This window comes from Gymnogyps californianus, chromosome Z (assembly GCF_018139145.2).
Source record: "Gymnogyps californianus isolate 813 chromosome Z, ASM1813914v2, whole genome shotgun sequence".
Classification (NCBI taxonomy): Eukaryota; Metazoa; Chordata; class Aves; order Accipitriformes; family Cathartidae; genus Gymnogyps; species Gymnogyps californianus.
Window position 1 is genome coordinate 13,267,290 of NC_059500.1, and position 21,088 is coordinate 13,288,377.

Here is a 21,088-nt window from a genome sequence, read left to right on the forward strand (position 1 = left end):
GGGTCCGAATTGAAACCGGGGAAGCTTCTAGCAGCTTCTCACAGGAGCCACCCCTGTAGCCCCTCCCCCGCTACCAAAACCCCACCACACAAACCCAACACAAAGATCTTTAAGGTCCCTTCCAACCCAAACCATTCTATGATATGATACATCAGTGCCAGGCTGCAGCTGCAGTTCCTAGCTTTAAACTCTTCTGAGTAACTGCTGGGGAGATACTTACCATGTCATCCAGGAGGAGTTTGGTGGCAGTGGAGACTCCGTTCTTTTGGCAACCCGCTGTCAAGGTCCTGAATTTTGGAGGTTGTGTTGTGGAGTAGCATAGCGGGGAAAGCAAGCAGAAGTGGGAACTAGAACTGAGATTCCTGTCTGGTGAGGTAAGGGTGTGTGGAGGGGAACATGAGGACAGTGAGATGCTTGCAGTAAGAATTTTTAAGCCATGAGAATGGCTTGTGTTCTGATAGGTGGAGAGGGTGAGTTTCTGAGGTGTTTAATTTAGAGACAGGAGATGTGCAGGAGAAAGAGCAATATCAACGATGAGATTTTATTTATAAATAAACACTTTTAAAAAACAATTTACCATTTAATAATAAGTCACTTTTCAATAATACTGCCGTTTTCAACAGCTCACAAATGTGTCTATTCTACCTCTGAATGCATTTTTAAGTGTTAAGAAAATATGAAGAGAAAAAACTTGGTTCATTAGCAAACTAAGGCATAAAGGCATTAGATAGGCAGTAATGATAATTTATTGTTGTACTGTATGTAGACACATTTAAGGGAATGGAACAGTTGGTCTTTCTTGCTCTGCTAATTCAGGAAAAAAAAAACCCAAATGCTCTGTTCTCTGATTGTGTTAGTTTTGCCTAATAGACTGCTGAGCTGTGACACCATTGATTTGGATTCAGTCCCCACTCTGGCTGCGGCCTGCTTCAACATTTTAGAGAAATTATTTTTCTTTTCTTGACTTCTTCACGATTAAAGCATTAGTGATTATGCCAGCTTCACAAGCTACTTTGTAAAGACTTGCTCATGTTAAGCAATATACAATAAGCTCTCCCCCCCTGCCATAAGTAACCAAGTAGGTTTTTATAAAAGGTGGATTGTAAATATTTTTTGCATGTTTTGAAATACGTATTGTGACACTAATGCATGCACATCACCACATTTTTTAGCTCCATGATTCATGCAGCAATACCTTTATGGATTTGACGAGACAAAAGGAGATGGACTGCTTAGCTTAATTTTGTATTGTACATAAGTAGCGTAATATGGAAGTACAAGTGTACTACAGTTTTGAAAAGTCAGTTCATCATCCATTGTTTAAGATGTTAACTCTCCTCAGTTACATAAGAATCTATGTATTTATCCTCAATAAATCCATCTTCCCCAGGCGCAAAGGCATGAGTTTTCCCAAATATTACTATGGGATCTTCATTGTGTGTACCCGATACTGTAGGAGAAGAAGTCATGTCAGCTGAGAACTCCTGTTCAAACATCTCTGAGTCATTTTCTTCCAGACGACGGTGACTGTAGCTAACCAAATAGCGATACCATGTCGGGCATTTTATAGCAGTAAAAATCAGGAGTGTAGTGCTTAGGACAAACCCGAGGACACCCACTAGGAAGGTCCAACTTTTGCCAAGAAGTGGTAACGCTTTAAAACAGACAGGAAAAAAAGAAGAGTCATCTTCATGAGGAATGCCAGCAAGAACTCTACTATGAATTTTTTCACAGTTGAATTGAGAACTCACAAAATAAACAAAGATAGGGGAATTACTGAGTGTCTCCAAAGCTTTAGGAGAATGTTATTGCTATGTTATGAGGGAGTTAGTAACATCACTCAGACCAAAAACGCATGTGCATCTCATATTTCTTAGCAATATAAATCCACCACGCATATTTATCAAAAATAATAGTGTCAAAGTCAGATAAAGTTCTGGGGACATATAAAAGATAAAATAATCATTTTTTCAGAATTTAAATTCCAAGACTGGGCTTTGGAAAAAAAAAAATCAGTAATTGACTTAATTCTATTTCCCAGGCTTAAATTTCTGTATGGTGATGATGTCTGCACCCTAAAATATTACATCTTTTGTCTGGCATATCCTTTCAGTTGTATTTCTTTTATTATAAAAAACTTCAGTAGACTGTAGTTGCCAGTAGTCTTTTTTTAGAATCTGTTTTTGTGTGCTGGCCAGTGTCCTAAAACAGATTATAGCTGCTGCAGCAAAAGAACTGCGTGGCAGTGGTGGCTTACAGTTTGTATATGTACCTGAAGATTGATATTTCTTCTGCTTTAGCCAGATGCAAGAAGTAAAGCATCTCAGTATGGAAGAGTGGAGAAGAACATTAATTTGCATGTAAGCAAAAAAAAATTGACTTTGCCAAAAGAAAAGCTAGAATATTACAGAGTGATGATGGAATTAACATCAAAAGGTGAAGAAAAGTAAGGAGACTATCACGGAAATTTTCAAAGAATATGGGAAGGGTACATCTGCGCCCTTTACACTGAACACAGTTGAGGGCAGGAGGAAAATTAATAGGCTCACTCTTTCACATTTTAAGAAGATGGCTACATCCAGAAAGCAGTTAGTTTGGAAGAAGTAATTGAATTTTTTTAAAGATGCTTCCCTAGTTCTGTTAGGCAGAGATCTGGACAATTATCTGAATTTCAAGCTTTTGAAATTTCATCATCAGTTTGTACTGTTATTTGAGAATTCAGGTGTTGTTTATCCATTTTGAACACTTACTCAGTAGAGCTTAACATTCACCATAATGTGTGTACAGGCTACCAAAACCTGGAAATACGCTTGTGCTGTAGCCCTGGCTTTTATGGAAGAATTACAGTGTACTAGGAATACAAACCGGTATGAAATAATGGAACAGCAAATCAAACAGCTTGTAAGCAGTAAAGCAATACATCAGTATATTACCTGCATGTGTTCCGTTGTTTCCAGTGATGTTGTTTGGAGTCAGAGCTGTTAGTAAGGCACTACTTTTAAGCTTAATGGCAGAAGTGAAAGTTATAGTGTTTTCTGAAGAAGCTTTTTCAATTTTGCAGTCAGCTGGTTGGATAGCTGCCATCCTGATGGAGAATTTTTCCTTGGTGTTTGGGAATGTACATGTAGTGTTGTTTTCATTTTCTGTGAATGTGAACAGTGGAAAGGCTATGAAATATTGTTAATTAATATGCACTGTAATCTCTAAAACATTTTCATGGATAACTAATGAATTACTGCAAAATACAGATAAGTTGATGGATATTATCCAGATCAGGAAAAAACAAGATAAGGCTGTTTGATGTGAACAAATATGAAATGCTGCTCTTACCAAAACTTACCCATTGTCACACTGGAGGCAGTTAGCCATATCTGTAAATCAAGGAGGTCACAGGAGCAGGTCCATGGGTTTCCAGCTAAAACAATTTTAATCAATTTAAAAGGTGATTTTATATGAAAAGATTTCAGAAAGTTGCACTGTAGATTTAAAACTGTCAGACTTTTTAGAGAAGTAAATACATCTGAATCTAGTTGAGTAATCATGTTATAGGATAGATTCAGCACTGAGAGTTGATTTAATCCTGCAAATGCTGCTTTATGAACTGTGCTAATATGATTGTTGCTGATATCCAGAATTACAAGTTTTGTCAGATTGCAGAAGCTGTTATTATACAGTACAGTAATCATGTTTTCATTCAGATAAAGTTCAGTGAGGTTAATAAAACTTTGAAGAATCTCTTTGTCACTAAAAGTGATTTTATTATTTTTGAGGCTTAATTTAGTAACATTTTGGAAAAGGTTAGTGGGGATATTAGAGAGGTTCTTTCCAGACTCCTCACAAATGACCTGTTGAAAAAAAGAGAATGACGACAATTAAATACTGTAGGGCAGTCCAGTGATGAAGGTGTCTCAGTGATGACTATTAAGGGCATGAAAAATCTTTCTTGTATTTTTTAATGCCAGCACTTTAAAAGAAAAGTTCTACTGCTCTTCATGCAATTTTATTTATGTTTTTCTTAATATACTCGTGCGCTGGTGATACAGGGGAATGAATCCTCTTAGTGTATTGATACCTGAAGTTCCAGATCACTTCATGCTTAAACTCCGTTTGACATGCAAGGCTCTTTATGTGATGGTCATCCAAAATATAACCAGTTTGGCATGCTATTTTGGAATTAGTAGGGCTGTCTGTTTTAGAATTCTATGTGAAGGTTGGCTGGTTAGAAAAAGGATTCCTTTCCCACATAATCTGGAAAGAAGGTGTCATAGAGGAAGTGGATTCAAGGCTGAAAATTAATTCAAATATGCCTTTTCAGATGTATTGCTTTGTTTTAAAAACAGCTATCTTTACTCTTTAAAGCATCTTTGAAGCAGACCTTCAAGAAAACCTTTAGTGTATATTTTTATTATAAATATAGCACTTTAATTCATTTTGTTTTTCTCAGTTGTAGTTTAGCATAGCTGCAGTCTTTTCAGGTTTGAGAATGTTTCCTCTCAATACCTTGAAACACTTTTGTTTTCTGAAAAGAGTAGATTTCTTTATACGTATATGTATACATCACTGTAGACTATGGTTTAGTGTCAAGATACTTGAACTGGCTTTAAAGGAGATTCTAAGTACTGGAAACAGATTGGTTGTGTTATCCCTCTTCCTAAGTAAATAGCCTATGTTCAGCTTGTTATTGCTGTGACCAGACTGAGTCTAGATAGCTTATTTAAAAACAAATTTAGATGGAATGCCTTTTCTACACTGTATAGACCCATTGTGTGGTTTTTTTGTTCTTCATGTTTGTCCCAAGGATGAAGAAGCAGTAGATACAGTACTGGACCTGTAGGCAGTGAGTCAGAGCAAATAGTGCAATACCAGTTTTATCACTTGACTGTTAATTACGACTTCTTCCTTCCCCTCCATTCCCCAATAAATACAAAATCCATTAAATTAATCTCTGAAAAAAACCTTTAAAATTCCTTATATACATTTGGACCTGACTTGGGCAAGTGCTAACTCAATAAATCTCTCTAACTTGAGCAGTAGCTGGCCTTGTCCAAATAACTGTTGCTTTTTAGGTCTATTCCAAAATGATGTAAAGATAAAGGAGGCACTCCTGTTGTCTGCAGAGAGATTTGACTGAGATATAAAACCATCTCAAATAAGTTTCAGTGTTATTCACCCACTTACAATGATTGCCAGCAGCTAATTGTCCATTTCACAGAAAACCACATCTTCTTATTTGTCTCTATGTGCTTCTTTCTTCAGGAATTTTATGTTTACAAGGTAGTTTTTAAAATGCCTTTAGCGTCTAGTGTATCTTTCAAAAATAAGAGTAATTTACATACATATAAAACTTACAGTTTGAGAAGTAATGTTGCAGTCAGTAGTGACTGGATTCACAAACAGTGTTCCAGCCCAGATCACAAGCCAAGAGAGTTTCATGTTTAGAGCCTAGTAAAAAACAACACTTTTGTATACCAAGACCAGAATACCAGTGTCTTCGGTAGTGGTAGTTTAACAAATTAATAGATACAGTTATTTCAATGATAATTTAATAAATTTTGTTCTACATAAATACTATGAAACGTAAAATTATGAGGAAAAACATAGGTTATGAGAATTAATGCGTTCAGCTTTTACTTAATTGAGCCAAACCTAAAATCCAGTGAGCAGACTGTATCAGCAAATAGAAAAGGGATTGATTAGACAAGTTAGTAGACAACAGTTTCATAAATGGATAAAACGAATAGGCAGGGATGTACTCATTAATATCCCTGTTAAAGCAATTATGGGTACTGGAAGACTATGATAGCAGTAAACTGCAGAAATTATTCAGGCTTGCATGCTCTCCCTAAATGATTTCTCTCATTGCCACTGACAGAGGCAGAGTACTGTACTAGATGGATTGTTGGTTTATCCAGTCAGATTCCGCTTACGTTCTTACGTAAGTTATTAAGCTTTTTTTGTGAATTTTTAATTAGTAGATTGATCTACTCTCTTTATTATCTATAATATGACATAAACCTGGACCTCTGTATTATGAAGGTGTAGTTGTTGCTCTGATCTTTGGAACTAAGTAAACATGGTTCAATCTCTTGTGCTGGAGTTTTTTGACAGATTTGGACCTTTTTTTTTGAGAGTCAGGAAAGCTTTTCTGACAAATGGTATTCACTGTGACATAACATCTCTCAGAGAAAGTGTCACTCATCCATCCCCTTTGAATCAGGCGTTATTTGCATGATCTACTAATTTTGAACAGGACTGTTAAACCACCTCTGTCAGATGTTAAATCAGTCCCTGTTTATGCTGGACTTGAATTAAAATGTTATGTAAAAGGTAGATTATCCCTTCATTTTTATACTTTTTCTAGCATCTGAAAAGATGGTGGGCTAAGTGAATCTCAATATCTTCTTCCCAGATTTCTGTCTTTCAGATTAAAAGAGACCTAAAAGATAAGGTGTAAGATACTTGTTTAAAGTGCCTATTGTATCCTGAGCTGAAGAGAGTATTCACTGAATTTGATAGAGAAGAGTGGGGGAAATTACATAAGGAAGCTCAGTTGCACGAACAATGCTATATATAGGCAGCCAGTCAGATTTTAAAAAACTCCACCAATCCTTAAAAAGAGTGCCAGGAGGCCTTTATTGATCAGTGTGGAGTAGATGAGGTCACAGAACAAATCTGTCAGGTCTAATTGATTGCTTCCATACATTTGTGTGTCTGAGGACTGACCTCATTCACCTAACTGAATCAGCCTGGAAACTTACTAACTTCTTGGAGAGAAGATAAATGTCACTTACACTGCTCTGATCCATCGAGTCTTTCTACTGCTGTTGGAAATTTACATTAAATACAAAAAGAGTTCATAAACCTTTTTGTTAGACGTTATGAGTAGCAGGGACAAGGGGTACTAGCAGCAGCAGCCAATGTGGTATTACGTTCTGTATTAGGTATTGTTCTTGTCAGTGATGGTATTGGTGGCCTGCATACTTTTTGGAGCCAGTTTGTATATTGCTAGTGGAAAACATGATGCAGTTTGAGAACTCCCGATATAGACTATGTTAACAGTTGGATCTTGTGGCATACTTGGACCTTAAAGATACCGCTTCCAAGGTGTTCAGAAACAGAGCAGGCCTTAACCAGGTAATCTAGAAATACAGATTAATAGTATTATTGTAGTTTGCATATTTCAAGAAAAATACTCTCTTCAATAGAGTGGGAAAAATATATTAAAGTATTATTTTAAGAGTTAGTCTGTAAGTTAATCAATAACAATAAAGTTGAAAATGAAAGTTAATTTAAAAGTTTTTCAAAGCTTCAAGCAAAAAATTAAAATGTCTGAATGAAGGGGGTGCCATTAACTTGAAAAATCCTTTTCATCTAAAAATTCACTCTACATATGTCTAAGTCAAAAACATAGTTCCTATTTTTTAGTTTAGTTTCTACTGAAAAGTTAGGGGGTTTCTTACAAATTTGATTTCCTGCATTGTGTGGGGGGGAACCTGTATAATAAGTAGAAGAACATTTGTAATTTTAATTGCACTTCAGCTTTTTACTAGAACCAGACTTTAAGAATTGCTGTTTGAAGTAATTGCTTTGGAAAGAAACTGAGCCTGGCAATACATTGGTAATACCTTGACATTTCCTTGTAATTAGAAGCATTTTCTTAAAAAGTTTTCCTCGGAGAACTTTTGAAGATTTTATTGCTTAATAGTAATGTAATTCCTGTTGTTTTTCTTACATTTGTTTTTCTTACATTTGTAAAGAAAAGCAGATTTGGGGAGGTACTGGAGTTTATATAATCAGGTAGTCTGGTTTTCAGAGAAGAAACAGACTGTTCCCTGGCTTTCTACTGAAGTACGATTTACTTAACAACTTGGCATGTCCAAGGTTCATAGTAATTCCGGAACATTTAATGTATCTCAAGATGTATTTGTTTCCAGTCTAGCAACAAAGATATACTAATAAATCTTTGCCTACATTTTGAAAAAGATGTGCCAAGTGTCTTACCTTTCTGTTGCTTCTTAGAGGCAGCATACGTACACATGTAGGTTTTCCAGTGCAGTGACAAGAAATAATATGGTGCAACAGCACTTTGGTTTTGTTCAACCTTTGTACCTGATGAATAAGCAGGCAGCATAAAAAAATAATAAACCTAGAAAATCCTTAGCAAAAGATTGACTAGGTTGAGCAACTTCTTATAAACATCTTGGATTTAATTGGATCTGCAGCCAATAGGGAAGTCTAATAGTAGTATGCTCAAGTGTCAAGTTCCAGACCATATAGGAAGCACTGAGTTAAAATGCCACAGGGAATTTACAGGCAAGTTGGGTTATAATCAATTAAAGAAATGCTGAAGACAGAAAAAGACTTGCATTTTTTATGTGATCAGTCATCAAATGAAGAAAATTTCAAGATATTTGCATACTGAAGTAAAGATCTCTAATAGTTAAATCTGTGTTAATTCTTCTGTTTTGGAAACATCGTCAGAGGAGCTCCGGGGTGTGATACATAAAGCTCATTATTTACAAAGAATTACAAGCACTTAAGGACATCTGTTATATGGGCTATATTTCAGGAATAAATTCTAAAAACAAATGATACTTGCTCTGATTTGAGAGCATGTCTATATGCAGGTTGAAAAAGCAATTACATTGATACACAAACACTATGTCCAATAAATTTTTTCTTGCATTGGTGCTTATTCTGTCCAATGCACAGCATCAAACTACAAACGGTTCAGTCTCCTCTCATTCTCCATTTCTCTCAAATAAGTGGCTGTAGAAACCATTTTAGTTCACTGTCTCTCTTTGATGTTATTACCACTTTGATTTTTTGCTTAATATCTGAGAACATTCTGCAACTTTTCCAAGCCTCATCCCTGATTCAGCTTCATCAGTAGTCTTCAAATTACGTGTGGTAATGAATTGTCTTCCTGTGACAGCCATTGGTGATATTTTTATTGCCTCTTAGAAAGTCACTGAGTTTTAATCTTCTGTCAAAAGGTTTCTACCAGAGAAGATGCATCACAGCTAAGTCAGACATTTCTAGTCTAAAGGACATACTGGATCACCTTGAAGTATTTAGCCATATCACATAAGAAAAAGAGGCTTGCCTCAGGTGAAGAGGCTACTCTGTAATGTGTCCACACACACTTTACATTGGTGGGGCTGGAAAAGTAGGCTTTATTTCCTTACTCTGCTATGCATACTTGCAGTTTCAGGCATAGATGAGAAAAATCCAGGAGAGCTTGGAGACTCCACTGCCCTCAACGGTGGCAGCTGCTTCCACAGGGTGTTGTGGAACACAGGAGAAATGTAGCAAGTGGTATTCTTCTCTCCCTCCCTAAATGCCCCAGTGATCTCCAGGAAAAGGCACCCTGTTTGTACATAAAGACAAGCTCCCTATGATCAGTACTGACAGTCTCTCCAGGTGAATTGCATCTAGTGTGGAGATTTATTCTGGAAATCAGCAACCTTAATATTTTCTTGAATTCTTCATTGCTATTTCTCTGTTTTCATTCTGTCGTCTTCAGTTGGGCTTGATTTGAGAGAAACTGTCACTGCTGAGACCTTGCAACAGCTTTGGTAGGCCCAGATTGAAGGATGAGGAGCCTCCAATAAGGAAGTAACGTGAAAGCTCCCTGCCAGCTCCCAGTTCCGTGCCTTCCAGAGGGTCTTGAATCAAACTAGTATTACAGCTTAAGAACATGCTTCACTTAAAAAATTACTGCTATACACTACCAAGTGTAACATAATTATCCGTTCATAAACTGGTGTACTTACACTGAGGGCCTCATTCTTTGGACTGGGTCTGAACAAACCATTTTTGCTTTCAAGAGGGTGTTCCATTTAATGTCACGTTACAACCATCCAGTATTTCTTGGGCAGTCCCAGTGCACTCCAAATTTGCCACAGAAAATGAGAGATAATCACTTCAGTTTGTTTCTTCATCATCAGGCTCCAAAGCATCTTTACAGCATGAGTTGCTAACCTGACAGAATTTCTGCTTAACATCCTCGGATTCCTGGAGGTTATAGATCTTTCTTGAAGCCAGTTGGAAGACTGGTTACACTTTTGAATCTCTTTTGAGAATTCCTCGGAAGTGGTGAAAACTATGAGGAAAGGCTGAGGGATCTGGAATTGTTTAATCTCTGGAAGAGAAGGCTTAGTGGGTATCTTATCAAAGTAAATACCTGATGGGCAGGAGTAAAGAAAATGGAGCTTGTCTCTTCTTAGTGATGCTGAAGGGCAGGACAAGAGACAATGGCCACAAATTGGAGAACAGGAAATTCCGTTTAAATGTAAGAAAAAACTCTTTTTACTGTAGGAGTGGCCAAACATCGAAACATTGCCCAGACAGATTATGGGGTCTCCATCCTTCAAGATACTCAAAACCTGCCTGAACAAGACACTGACAACCTGAGCTGGGTGACCATGCTTTGAGTAGTGGGGCTGGACTAGATGACCTTCAGAAGTCCATTCCAACATCAGCTCTAGTCTGCTTCTATGAAATTTTTATTTTTCCCTTACCCTGAGATTATCCTTGTGCAATTCCACTATTTTGTATCATCTTTTAAGCCTGAGGGCATTCGTGGCTGCAATCATTGATCTGATAGTGTCAGTTACAGAATTTAAAATTTTTTTGGCATCTTGCAACTCAGGAAGAGTTAATGAAAAATAGAAGAAAAATAAATCCTGAAGGAAGGTATCCAGCTGATTTTGTGATTCTTAATAGCAGAAGTCACTCTGGAAACGAGCAAACAGTTTAAACAATCTTTCATGAACCGTGAAGGGAAGGAAGGTATACTCTTCAGGGTCTCAGGAGTTTTTGTTAATTTCCTTTAACTGCGTTCTCAAATTGACTCTAGCTTTCAGGAATTTCGTAGAAATTACTAGACATTACATAAAAGAGTGAGAACAACTCCTTTATGCCCTCCTTAAATCTGCCAATACATTTGCTTGTAGCTCACTATAGCTGCAGTGGTAGAGAAGTTTTTATGGTTGCGGCCCATTGATTTCCTAATGAGATTAAAGTAATGACTCAGGAATGTCAGGAATAGCTGATTTCTTAGTTCTTGCATGGTTAAGAAGCTCCACACTGCTTAAGACTCTGAAGCCACTCTCCATTCTTAAGGAATCCAACAATTCATTGCTAAAAGAAAGTCGTCTTATCATTATTATCCAGTACTGTCAAGTCCTGGTGTGTTTATAATATGTTTTCTTTATGTGCATTCACAAATCACATACCAGCTTCTTTATTTCAAACTGCCTGTTCTTATTCCAGGAATTCACTGACTGAGAGGAACTGAGAGGGAGTAGTATACTTTTGCCAGTGTTGGGGACTATGCAGGTAGACAGGGTGGGAGTGTTGGAAAGTACTATTTGGGTACTGTAAGGGCAAAGAATTCATCATCTTCTGCATTCCATGGTGTGAATGTTTGTATAGTTAATCCAACTCCAAGAAGATTAGATACAAGTAGGTAACTCCTTTTTTTAGAGTCTGTGGAGTTTTTGTGTTAAAGGATCATTTCAGTGAGGCTGAAGGAATACCGGAGTTTGAAATGGGTGCTTAAAATGAACGTCAACTAGAAGTTACAAAAACATTCTATTCTTACAGCACAGAAAAGTTAATTCAAGCTGTAGAAGAAGATATTGAACATGAAAAGGTTGTAGCAGATGACATAATAAAAGACATGTCACAGGAAAATCAAGCTAAATATATGGAGATGAAGGCTGCAAATGAAAAACTCTCCCAGGTTGGTTTGTTTCATTGTACTTACCTAAAATGTTTCTCAGTCTGGCTCCATTGGTTCCAGATAAAATTTAAGTATTAAAGAGTTTGAGAACAGAGTAATACAATAAAAAAGCTTGCTGCTATCTTAATCAATTGTAGAAGTGCCTGAAAAATAGATAGAGCAATTGACTAAAATCAAATACTTTGTCTTTTTGTATTTCTTATTTTAAGAACAAATTATGTTCATCATTTTCCTTTTAAATTTGGGGACTGACATGCAGATTTTGAAAGCCACTGTAGCGCTTAGATGTTTCATCATGTATAAAAAGCAAGCAAAAGGGAAAAACAACCCCAGATGTTTTTGTAGTTCACTTGAGTAGGAAGTTTCCTTCTTCTGTACAAAAGTGAATCTGACTGGGTTTTTTTGCTGTTCGTGTTGTACGTCTGAATGTATCAGAAAAATGAACTGGGCTTTGTAAAATTTTTGTGACTTCGCTAATCCTAATGTTAACACAAGCAGTGAGATTTCTAGGTTCTCTGGGATCATCTAGCTTCAGGCATGCAGTCTTAGAAGGTTTCTCTGGATAGTCTGTACAGAGAGATAGGCATCTTTTGAGGCCAGTGCTTCCCAGCTGTCTTAGGATAAGCTGAATTACTAGTCAGGGCCTACCTGTCTCTTTCTGGACTATGAAGAAACTGTGGTGGCTAGTTCAGATTTTAAAATCTGACTTTAAACTTCTGAAGTAGAAATGAAAAATTCCACCCTCAGTACTGATTTTAAGAAAAATAGTGGAAAAAGGGCAAACAATTTTTTGGTTATAGCCCAACTGCAAATAACAAAGATAAGAGTTTATTGGACAAGTTGGATGCTGAAAGTAAGTGGATATTATATCTGGGTTACTTGGAGAAGCTGGGCACAGTCTTGTCTTTTAAGTTTTTAAGAGCAGCAGTGAGATGCTTTACAGCGTTTTATAAATACTAAGTTGCAGAATAAAAAAGTAATCTCATCAAGTAGTAATTTTTATCTGAAATTTGCGTTTTTTTCCTCTTTAGGAATTGGTTGTTCAACAGCAAGAATTGGATGCACTAAATGTAAAGGAGGAGGCTCTAAGAGCTGTATGTATAACAAGTGGTCTCTGTACCAATCTTCACTGAACTCTAGTGTAAAAAATAATACAGTAGAAAAATACCTATAATCTTTCTCCTTAACTTTTCAGATACTGTAGGATCATGCCCTAGAATGGGAAGGCAAAGCTGCTTCTCTATTTACCACCAATAATTTCTAATCAGTTTTGGGTAAAAATTGTTTTTGCTAGATGCCAAATACAAAATTTTGATAGCAATAGTGAGGTTTCCTAGCTTTAGTTACTCATGTGGTTTCAAATGTTTTGTGTGACATTTGATTGATTTGGAATTACTCTTTGAAGATAAATGTGAAATTATCATTCACATCCTTCTCAGGGATTTGTGAGACCTAATTTTTCATATGTTTTCAACTTTCAGGATGTGTGAGAATGATTTTCTTGTTCCACATTCCATTTCAAAGGCAACTGGCATTTGAACCACAAAGTGGTACCTGCTAAGATATTTTTTATCCCACGTACATACAAAAACACACACTTCTAATACACTGTCATATTGCTAGATTGAGGAGAATTTTTTCGTATTGGGTCTTTCATGGATAAAAGGATCTATGAGCTGAAACATACAGTCATATATATATTCAGAAAGTATAATTTTCAAATACTACTAGACATTTTTCCAGTCCAAACTGTATATGGTTTGTGATCCCCTAGCAATGATGAAGTAGTAAATCTATTCAGAAAGTTGGCCTGAGGATGAACTCATAAAGCGAGAAATAGCTGACTGGGATATTCCATTCCAGAAAATGCAATATTGAGAATATGGATTATGAAGTTTATTGTTTATACTGTCTCTGTACTGTTTATAACAAATAAGCTTCATTTTCAATGTATAGATAAGTGTTGCTTAACTAAAGCATAATTTCTGCAATGCTCTCTTGCCATCTGAAGATAGCTAGTAGGTGTTTGCTTTTCCCAACAGGAAATAGCACACTCCCAGGTGAAACAGGAGGCTGTGCAGCTGTATGAAAAGCTCCATGGACTCGAGGAACGTCGAGATCAAATGGTTGCTGAGGATAAGAACATGGAATCTCCACAGGAGGAAAGAGAGAGATTATTAAAGCAGGCAAGAACATAAAATGTTATTATGTAAAAGATTCTCTAAGTCAGTATTTTAAGGGATGATAATATTTGAAAATACTTGGGTTTGAATCTTGCCTTCGTGTGCTCTTTAAGCAGCACAGATCATCTGAAATTAAGAACAGTTAGTGAATTGGCTGAATGGGATGTTTCAGGTTCAGCCAAAGCAAAATTGGCACAGTCAGCTTTTCAGCTGGTTGACTTGTTCCGATTCATCCATCATGTTGGTATGGGAAAACTGATCCTGTTGAACAGTTCTATAACATAACTCCAGACAGTATCCTTGTGGGGTACTGAGCAGATGTAGTAATCCAGGAACAATTTAGTTAGTTTACAAGGTGTCGTGGTTTAACCCCAGCCAGCAACTAAGCACCACTGAGCTGCTTGCCTCTCCCCCCTCCCAGTGGGATGGGGAGCAGGGGGGGGAAAGAAAGGTAAAACTCATGGGTTGAGATAAGAACAGTTTAATAACTAAAGTAAAATAAAATACACTACTAACTAAGAATAAGAATAAGAATAATAATTGTAATGAAAAGGAATATAACAAAAGAAAAGGAAATAACACCCAAGAAAAGACAAGTGATGCACAATGCAATTGCTCACCGCCCACTGACCAATGCCCGAGCAGCGATCCACACCTCCCGACCAACTCCCCCCTGTTTATATACTGAGCATGACTTTCTATGGTACGGAATATCCCTTTGGCTAGTTCGGGTCAGCTGCCCTGGCCGTGCTCCCTCCCAGCTTCTTGCACACCTGCTTGCTGGCAGAGCATGGGAAACTGAAAAGTCCTTGGCTTAAGATAAGCGCTACTTAGCAACAACTAAAACATCAGCGTGTTATCAACATTATTCTCACACTAAATCCAAAACCCAGCACTGTACCAGCTACTAAGAAGAAAATTAACTCTGTCCCAGCCGAAACCAGGACACAAGGGTCTGTGCTGTGTTATATAACTATCTATATATACTGTATGGATTATTGGACTGAACGACACTGATAAGTTTGTCAGATTTTTAAAAGTGTATTGAGAAAGCAGGAGAACATTTGGAAGATGTAACACTTATATCACTACTTCTCTTCGATGAAGAGCCATTGTTGGACAATGTGACAGCAAGTTTGTGATTTCATATGCTGAGTTTCTATTCCCTGTTCATTGAATTAAGAAATCCTCTTTGATTTTCCTTTTTTCATCTGTAGATTTTATTTCATATGTTAAAGTTATTATACTTTTTTATAGGTTAAGGACGATAGTCAAGAAATAGCAAGCATGGAAAGACAGTGAGTAATCCCATTATACTCTTGCTGCAAATTACATTTAGACCCTGAAGACAGATAGTTGAATTCTATCACATATTTCTGTGGACTTTTAGAACACCACCACATTTTCAAGCCTCTGGTAGTGTTAACCATCCACAGAGAACAGAATATATCCTGTTTCAACTAAACAACTTTTATAGTGATAGGACATTTAGATCTGCATAAGAAACTTCCTATCCTTATAAACATGCCTTGAGAATATAAATTGGTAATAGCACTGATATAAACTTATTTAAGGCTGAAGAAGACATTCATCCGTAAGAGCTACTCATCTGGGACATCTATGAAGTTGAGCCTGCATTACGCTGCAGTTACGTGCAGTTTGTTTGTTATGTGTTCTTAAAACCTAAGAGTTACAAAGTTGCTTACAGAAAGTTCAATTCTAAAGAGTAACAGGGCATTGCTTCTTGATTCTTGGGTACTGGACCTTTCTGAAGATTTGCCAGAAACTCTGGTAAATGTTATAATAAATAGTACTGTATTGGGGGGGAGATAAAACAGCCCAATATTTTTGTGATTTTGAGCCTTTTGATTTCTCTCTCTTTACAGAAAAATTGAGATAATTCCTGAAATCTCCTAGAAACAATTTTAAATTCTTTTAAGCAGTATTCCCAGCTGTAATAATTGGTTAATTTTTAATGCATTGACACCTTTGATTGGATAATAAGTTGCTTAACAGAATTTTTTGAAAGAAACAGTAACAGAATTATATTTGAGAATTTACGTAGAAATGTTTTTAAGGTAATTTCCTTTCTCACTTTGATTGACTACGTAATACAGTGTTTTACTTGGCAATTTCTTAATGGATTTTAGTGAACACGTAGGTAATTTTTAAGGAATACAGTTCCTTGTTGCAGTTTACCAATTATGTTGTACCTCTGCAAAGCTGTATAGCAACCAGCAGAGGGACCAGTTAAATAAGTTAAGAACTACTGATGACTCAACAAAAAATGTTTTCCATAAAAAAGAGCAGCAGTACTTATATTTAATAGATATAGGGACTAAAGTGACAGGTTCTTTACATATACCTTTTATAATAACAGCAATCCTCCTGATACTGTTTTGGTTTTGATAAATTTAGGTTTTCTATTTTTATTCTTGACTTCTCTCTCCTTTTTTTGTCTAAAAAAAAAAAGTATTTTACAATACATTTTTAACCCTGGATTTCATTATCTATTTGTCAGGCTGACAGAAGTAAAAGAAAAAACAAACCATTTTAAAAAGGTCATTCAACGACTTGATATGGATCTGGAGAATCACCAAGGTAATATGACTAGAGTTGTAGCAAACTATGCAGAGCTGCATCTGTTCGTATTATAACACATATTGTTATGGACATTAGTTGCTTGAAACTTTTAAGCTTATGCAAATGTCCATTATTCACCATCAGAAGAACGTTTTGTGTCTGGGGGTGCAGGCTTCTCTTTTCAGATGTGAGAAATGGGGAGTACCCACCTTTAGTGGCATGTTCATCAAGTTCATATTGAGTAGTAAAACTGCCATATAAAATAATAGTACAGCTGTCTGGTTTTCTGTCCCAATTTTATTTTTAGGACTACTTGAGGAATAGAAGTTTCTCTTACTGGCAGCATTGCAGAACCAGCTCAGCTTTAGAACAGCTTTTATTTATTTTACCTTTTATATAATCTGATACACTGTCAGTGAATGTGGAACTGAGAATGTTTAATGATAATGTGTACAGCAGACAGAATTCAGTACTATTTTTATCTGTCTTTGAAATTTCTTGGGTTGATTTTTGCAAGAAGAGTTTGGGATCTGCCTAGAAATGGCATTAGCTTAGAAACTTACCTCCAGCAAACACCTGCTGTAGTACATTAGGCTAGGTTAGGTTGGGATTTCTCCTAGCACTGGAAGTTATGGTTCTGGAGGAAGTAACTTAGTTTGAGCATAGGCCCTCAACAGCTGTAGAAGATTCTCCTTAAAATGGAAATTCATCCTACAGAAAACCTTCTTCTAATTATAAGGAATCTTGTTTAGATAGGAGTTACATAAACATGTGCATACATTCTGGAAAACTTTGTAACAAGTTATTTACATTCTATAGGACTGATGAATTAATGTGTTTGTGTCCTTTTTACTTTATACCTTTTCTTGGGCGATCAGTGTAAAATTAGCTGTAAATTTCTTCAAGGTGAACATATATTTCTAAAATTGACCCTAACCAAATGTTTGATACATCTGTTTCTCATCTTTTACATTACAAAATATTTCATATTTCTCCAGATATTTCATTATTTTTGTGCAAAAACTTTAAGACTGTTTTATTAGCTTTCTTGTTTCCAGATAATATCATTGCCAACTTTATGATTCTGATTTAATTTTTCCTTTTTGTTTGGCTTGCAACTCTTTTTTTTGGTATCTTTGGAGAAATGCAGAAGGTAAGAAGTGAGTTGCTTTTTGCATTTTATAGTTAGGTTTACACACACAATCATTCATTGCTGGACTGTATGTCTTTCACTGTTTTAGAAAAACAACTCTGTTGAAGAAGAGGGTTTAAAGCATATGTAGGAGAAAGCACATACTCTCTGTCAACATATCAGGAACAGTCAGAATATTCAGAATAGAGTTACCTTGTGGCATAATATAGAGGGAATAAAGAAGATATTCATGAGGAGTAGCTTTAAGACACAGAAATCTAAACTCCCAACACCCTCTTCTCTAGTGAATGGAGAGAGAATCCCAGAGGACCATTCCTACTTCTGCTCTAAATCAGCATCTTGATGTGTCCTTGAGATTCCTGTCCTCCCTCCCTCCTTCTTCAGCTTACTTCTGGCTCAGTATTTAAACTGTTTATTACAAGGCATTCCCAAAACTTCAGCTCCTGAAGTTTTTTAGTTAAGTTTAAGGTAAAATAGCCAGTTAAAAAAAAAAAAAAAATTACAGCTAAGGATTTTCTGAATGTTTCAGGATAAATATTTCAGTGCTAGGAACATCTTTGAGCAGGAAAAACAAAATAAACAGACCATAAATACAAATGACTATTTTTAGTTTTCACTTAAGAAAATCTAAATAAGTAAAAAATTCACCCACTTATTATATGTTTCATATATTAGCAGTTACTTTTAACTGATTAGTCAAAATCAACATTAACTAATAATGGAATAGACTTAACACTTCATAAATTGTATGAGAGGCTAAGATATTGATGTAGTAATGCCATATTTTAAAGAAAACTTATCAGTAAAGACATTTTAAAGGTTATGGTCTTTATTTCAAATATTGTTTTTCTTTAACACTTGGCAGATCGTGTAGCTCTCTGTTTCATGGCTCACTGTAACTGGACTTTTTAAGAGTAAAACAGACTGAGTTATTAAGTATCGGAGACTTGCCTTGCAAAATGAAAGAGAGAGTCCAGAAAGGAACAAAGGCACAGCTGCAAGGAAGCTGAAGCAGAATCACGGTCCCTTAGGGGCCCGCGGGTGTTCTTATTGTTTGTATATACTAGACAAAAAGGAAAGCATGGGGTTGTATAAGTAAAAAGACCTGGAGAAATTTGCTTGCTCAGTTATATCTGTATCTACTTCATTCTTTTTCTTTGTATTCTCTGAAGTTACAAGATTATGCTGAAAATTAATCAATGACCAAGACTCAAACAATTAAAAATTTAGATGTTTGAAACTTAAAATTATTCTTAGGAGCTGAGTTGTCTCACCTTCTTGAAACTTGTGACAAATATATCAGGTCTCCTACTTTACTAGTACATTTTAATTAAGAGCTATTTATAGTAAGTAGTTGCATTTAAAGATGAATTATGTATTGTATGTTATTCATTACTCCTATTACCACTATAAAGAATGTGTATGGAAATGTTCTTTTAAACTTAATTGTAGAAAGCTTTCTGTGCGTTTTATTTTCCTATACTATTGCTTGTACAGTTTTCCTGTTTATTTCCCTGAGATTGTCGCACTGTTGCTTACCAGCTGCGTATCCTTATGAAAGTCCATTCTAATACGTGAAAATGCCATACGTTAAACAGAGCTGTAGAAAGTTTTAACTAACCATGGTGCCCAAATACACAAAAGCATTTGTTCTCTATTATTGAAATTCATCTGAATTCAGAAATATCATGAACTTCCTTTGTTCAAACCAAGTATTTATCCCACTCTTATTTATCAAAAATTGTAACCTCTAAAAGGTTCTAAAAATTGCATTGAGGCTGATTTATTAAGCTAATTATCTTTTTTTTTAATATAAAAGTGTGTATGACATAGTCAGTTGAAGTGACTACATTACATGACATGGGATGAGTCCTGTAGTTTCTAGACATGTAGAATTTTTGTTTGTAAAACTGACATTTTGCCTACCTAAAGGAATCCAGGACTGAGACAATATAAAGTTAAGTCAATGTTACATCTCTTGCAGGAGAGGAAAATTGGAAATACAAGGAGCTGAAGAAGAGGGAAGAAAGCATGGACAGTAAGTTGTCTAACATACTTTAATTAGGCCTAATTCCACTAAAATAGAGGTTTTCTTGTATTGTTAACACTCAGTTAATTTAGAGCTGAAAAGAACTGATGTCGTGATCTTTGCATAAAGTTTCTGTGATCTACCTCAGGACAAGATAATTGATATCTTAGGACTTACATGACAATCACAAATACTTGGAGCATCTTTCAAGGCTTTTCATCAAACATTAAAGGTCTTAGGAACACAGCTTTATTTTATGAAAGCAAGGCTGAAATTAATTTTAAAACTAATTTAAATAAAAGATACATAAAACCAGCTGTTCAGGTCTGATTAAAAGCAGAACTTCAAAATGGACAAGCGTAGACATCACGTAATTCTTTAAAATTAAGGCTTCTCATATCATTTTATTCAAGATGAATGCTACTAAAGCTTTCTTCCATATTAAAAGGTTCTAATGTTGTAGAGACCTCAGCAGCAACTAACAGAGGATGAAAACAGAACTGTTTTTAAAATATACACCATTGCTAGTATACTGTAGTAGGCAGCTTACAAAAAAAGCTGGTCTGTTACTCAGCAAAAGGGGAAAATGATCAATAAATATGCCATGAAGGCCAAAGTATATAATACCTTTTTGTAAGGTATTATATACCTTGCAGGTATATAATAGGTGTTCTCTAAAAATGTTCAGTGTAACTTATGGCTAGCATGATACCGAAAGAAAGGTCCCAGCTGACAGTAAGGAAAGATGGATAAGAACGTACTTAGAGAGTTTCTGCGTTTTCAAATTACCTGATTTCCTGAGAAGCAGAAGAGCAAAAGCTCGCTTGATTTTGATTTTCATTATGAATACAGATGGTGAAAGTGGGGCCTCATGATCCTTTTGACTCTTTGGGTTTTGGTTCTACTTCTGCCCTTCATCAGAGGATATTGATGCAGTTCCAGAGCTGTTTGAGATTAACTAGGAGATTTGGGGGAACATGCAGGAGTCTTAAAGATGGGAAAAGAGCAAATATGGTACCTGTCTTGAAGAAGAGGAGCCAGGGAAGTATATACCAGTCAGCTTAGTATCAATTTCCAGAAAGATTGTGAAAAAAAATAAGCAAGCAAACAATTTGTAAACGTTACAGAAACAGGAATATGAATAACACTAGTATTGATTTGTCAAGAACAACCAACTGATTTCCTTCTTTGACAGAAAAATATTGCAGAAAAAGGGTGGAGCAGCAGATGATGTGTACTTTGACTTCAGTACATCTAATGCTGTCTCGTGGTGTTCTTAGAAGCAAGCTAGGGAAATATCGTCCATTATTAACCTATACTGTGCATTTGATTAAAAAATTATTAATTATGAAGGATTCACTGCCAAGATGAAAGGATGTATTGAGTAGAGT

General features: G+C 36.0%; 2 protein-coding genes across 2 annotated transcripts in view; one reads left to right on the forward strand and one right to left on the reverse strand.

The window, feature by feature from the left end:
* IFT74 (intraflagellar transport 74) overlaps window positions 1-21,088 on the forward strand; it is a 43,015-nt gene that overhangs the window by 6,142 nt on the left and 15,785 nt on the right. Inside the window, exons 9-15 of the mRNA XM_050913450.1 lie at window positions 11,611-11,749; window positions 12,781-12,843; window positions 13,792-13,935; window positions 15,190-15,230; window positions 16,454-16,533; window positions 17,666-17,668; window positions 19,653-19,706. Coding sequence (XP_050769407.1) covers window positions 11,611-11,749; window positions 12,781-12,843; window positions 13,792-13,935; window positions 15,190-15,230; window positions 16,454-16,533; window positions 17,666-17,668; window positions 19,653-19,706 — 524 coding nt within the window. The remainder of the gene's footprint in view (window positions 1-11,610; window positions 11,750-12,780; window positions 12,844-13,791; window positions 13,936-15,189; window positions 15,231-16,453; window positions 16,534-17,665; window positions 17,669-19,652; window positions 19,707-21,088) is intronic.
* Window positions 1,329-8,028, reverse strand: LRRC19 (leucine rich repeat containing 19). Its single transcript, XM_050913451.1, has 5 exons — window positions 8,002-8,028; window positions 5,350-5,442; window positions 3,341-3,845; window positions 2,934-3,143; window positions 1,329-1,654 (listed from the first exon to the last, which is right to left on the reverse strand). The coding sequence occupies exons 1-5, from the start codon at window positions 8,026-8,028 to the stop codon at window positions 1,329-1,331; spliced, it is 1,161 nt and encodes a 386-aa protein (XP_050769408.1).

Excerpts from the sequence above, each read along its gene's own strand:
- LRRC19 (XM_050913451.1), bottom strand. The coding sequence starts at position 8,028 with ATGCTGCCTCTAAGAAGCAACAGAAAG. Across the intron at positions 5,443-8,001 it reads CTCTAAGAAGCAACAGAAAG|GCTCTAAACATGAAACTCTC; the intron begins GTAAGACACTTG and ends GTTTTTTACTAG. Across the intron at positions 3,846-5,349 it reads GCAACATTACTTCTCAAACT|GTCATTTGTGAGGAGTCTGG; the intron begins GTAAGTTTTATA and ends TTTTTTCAACAG.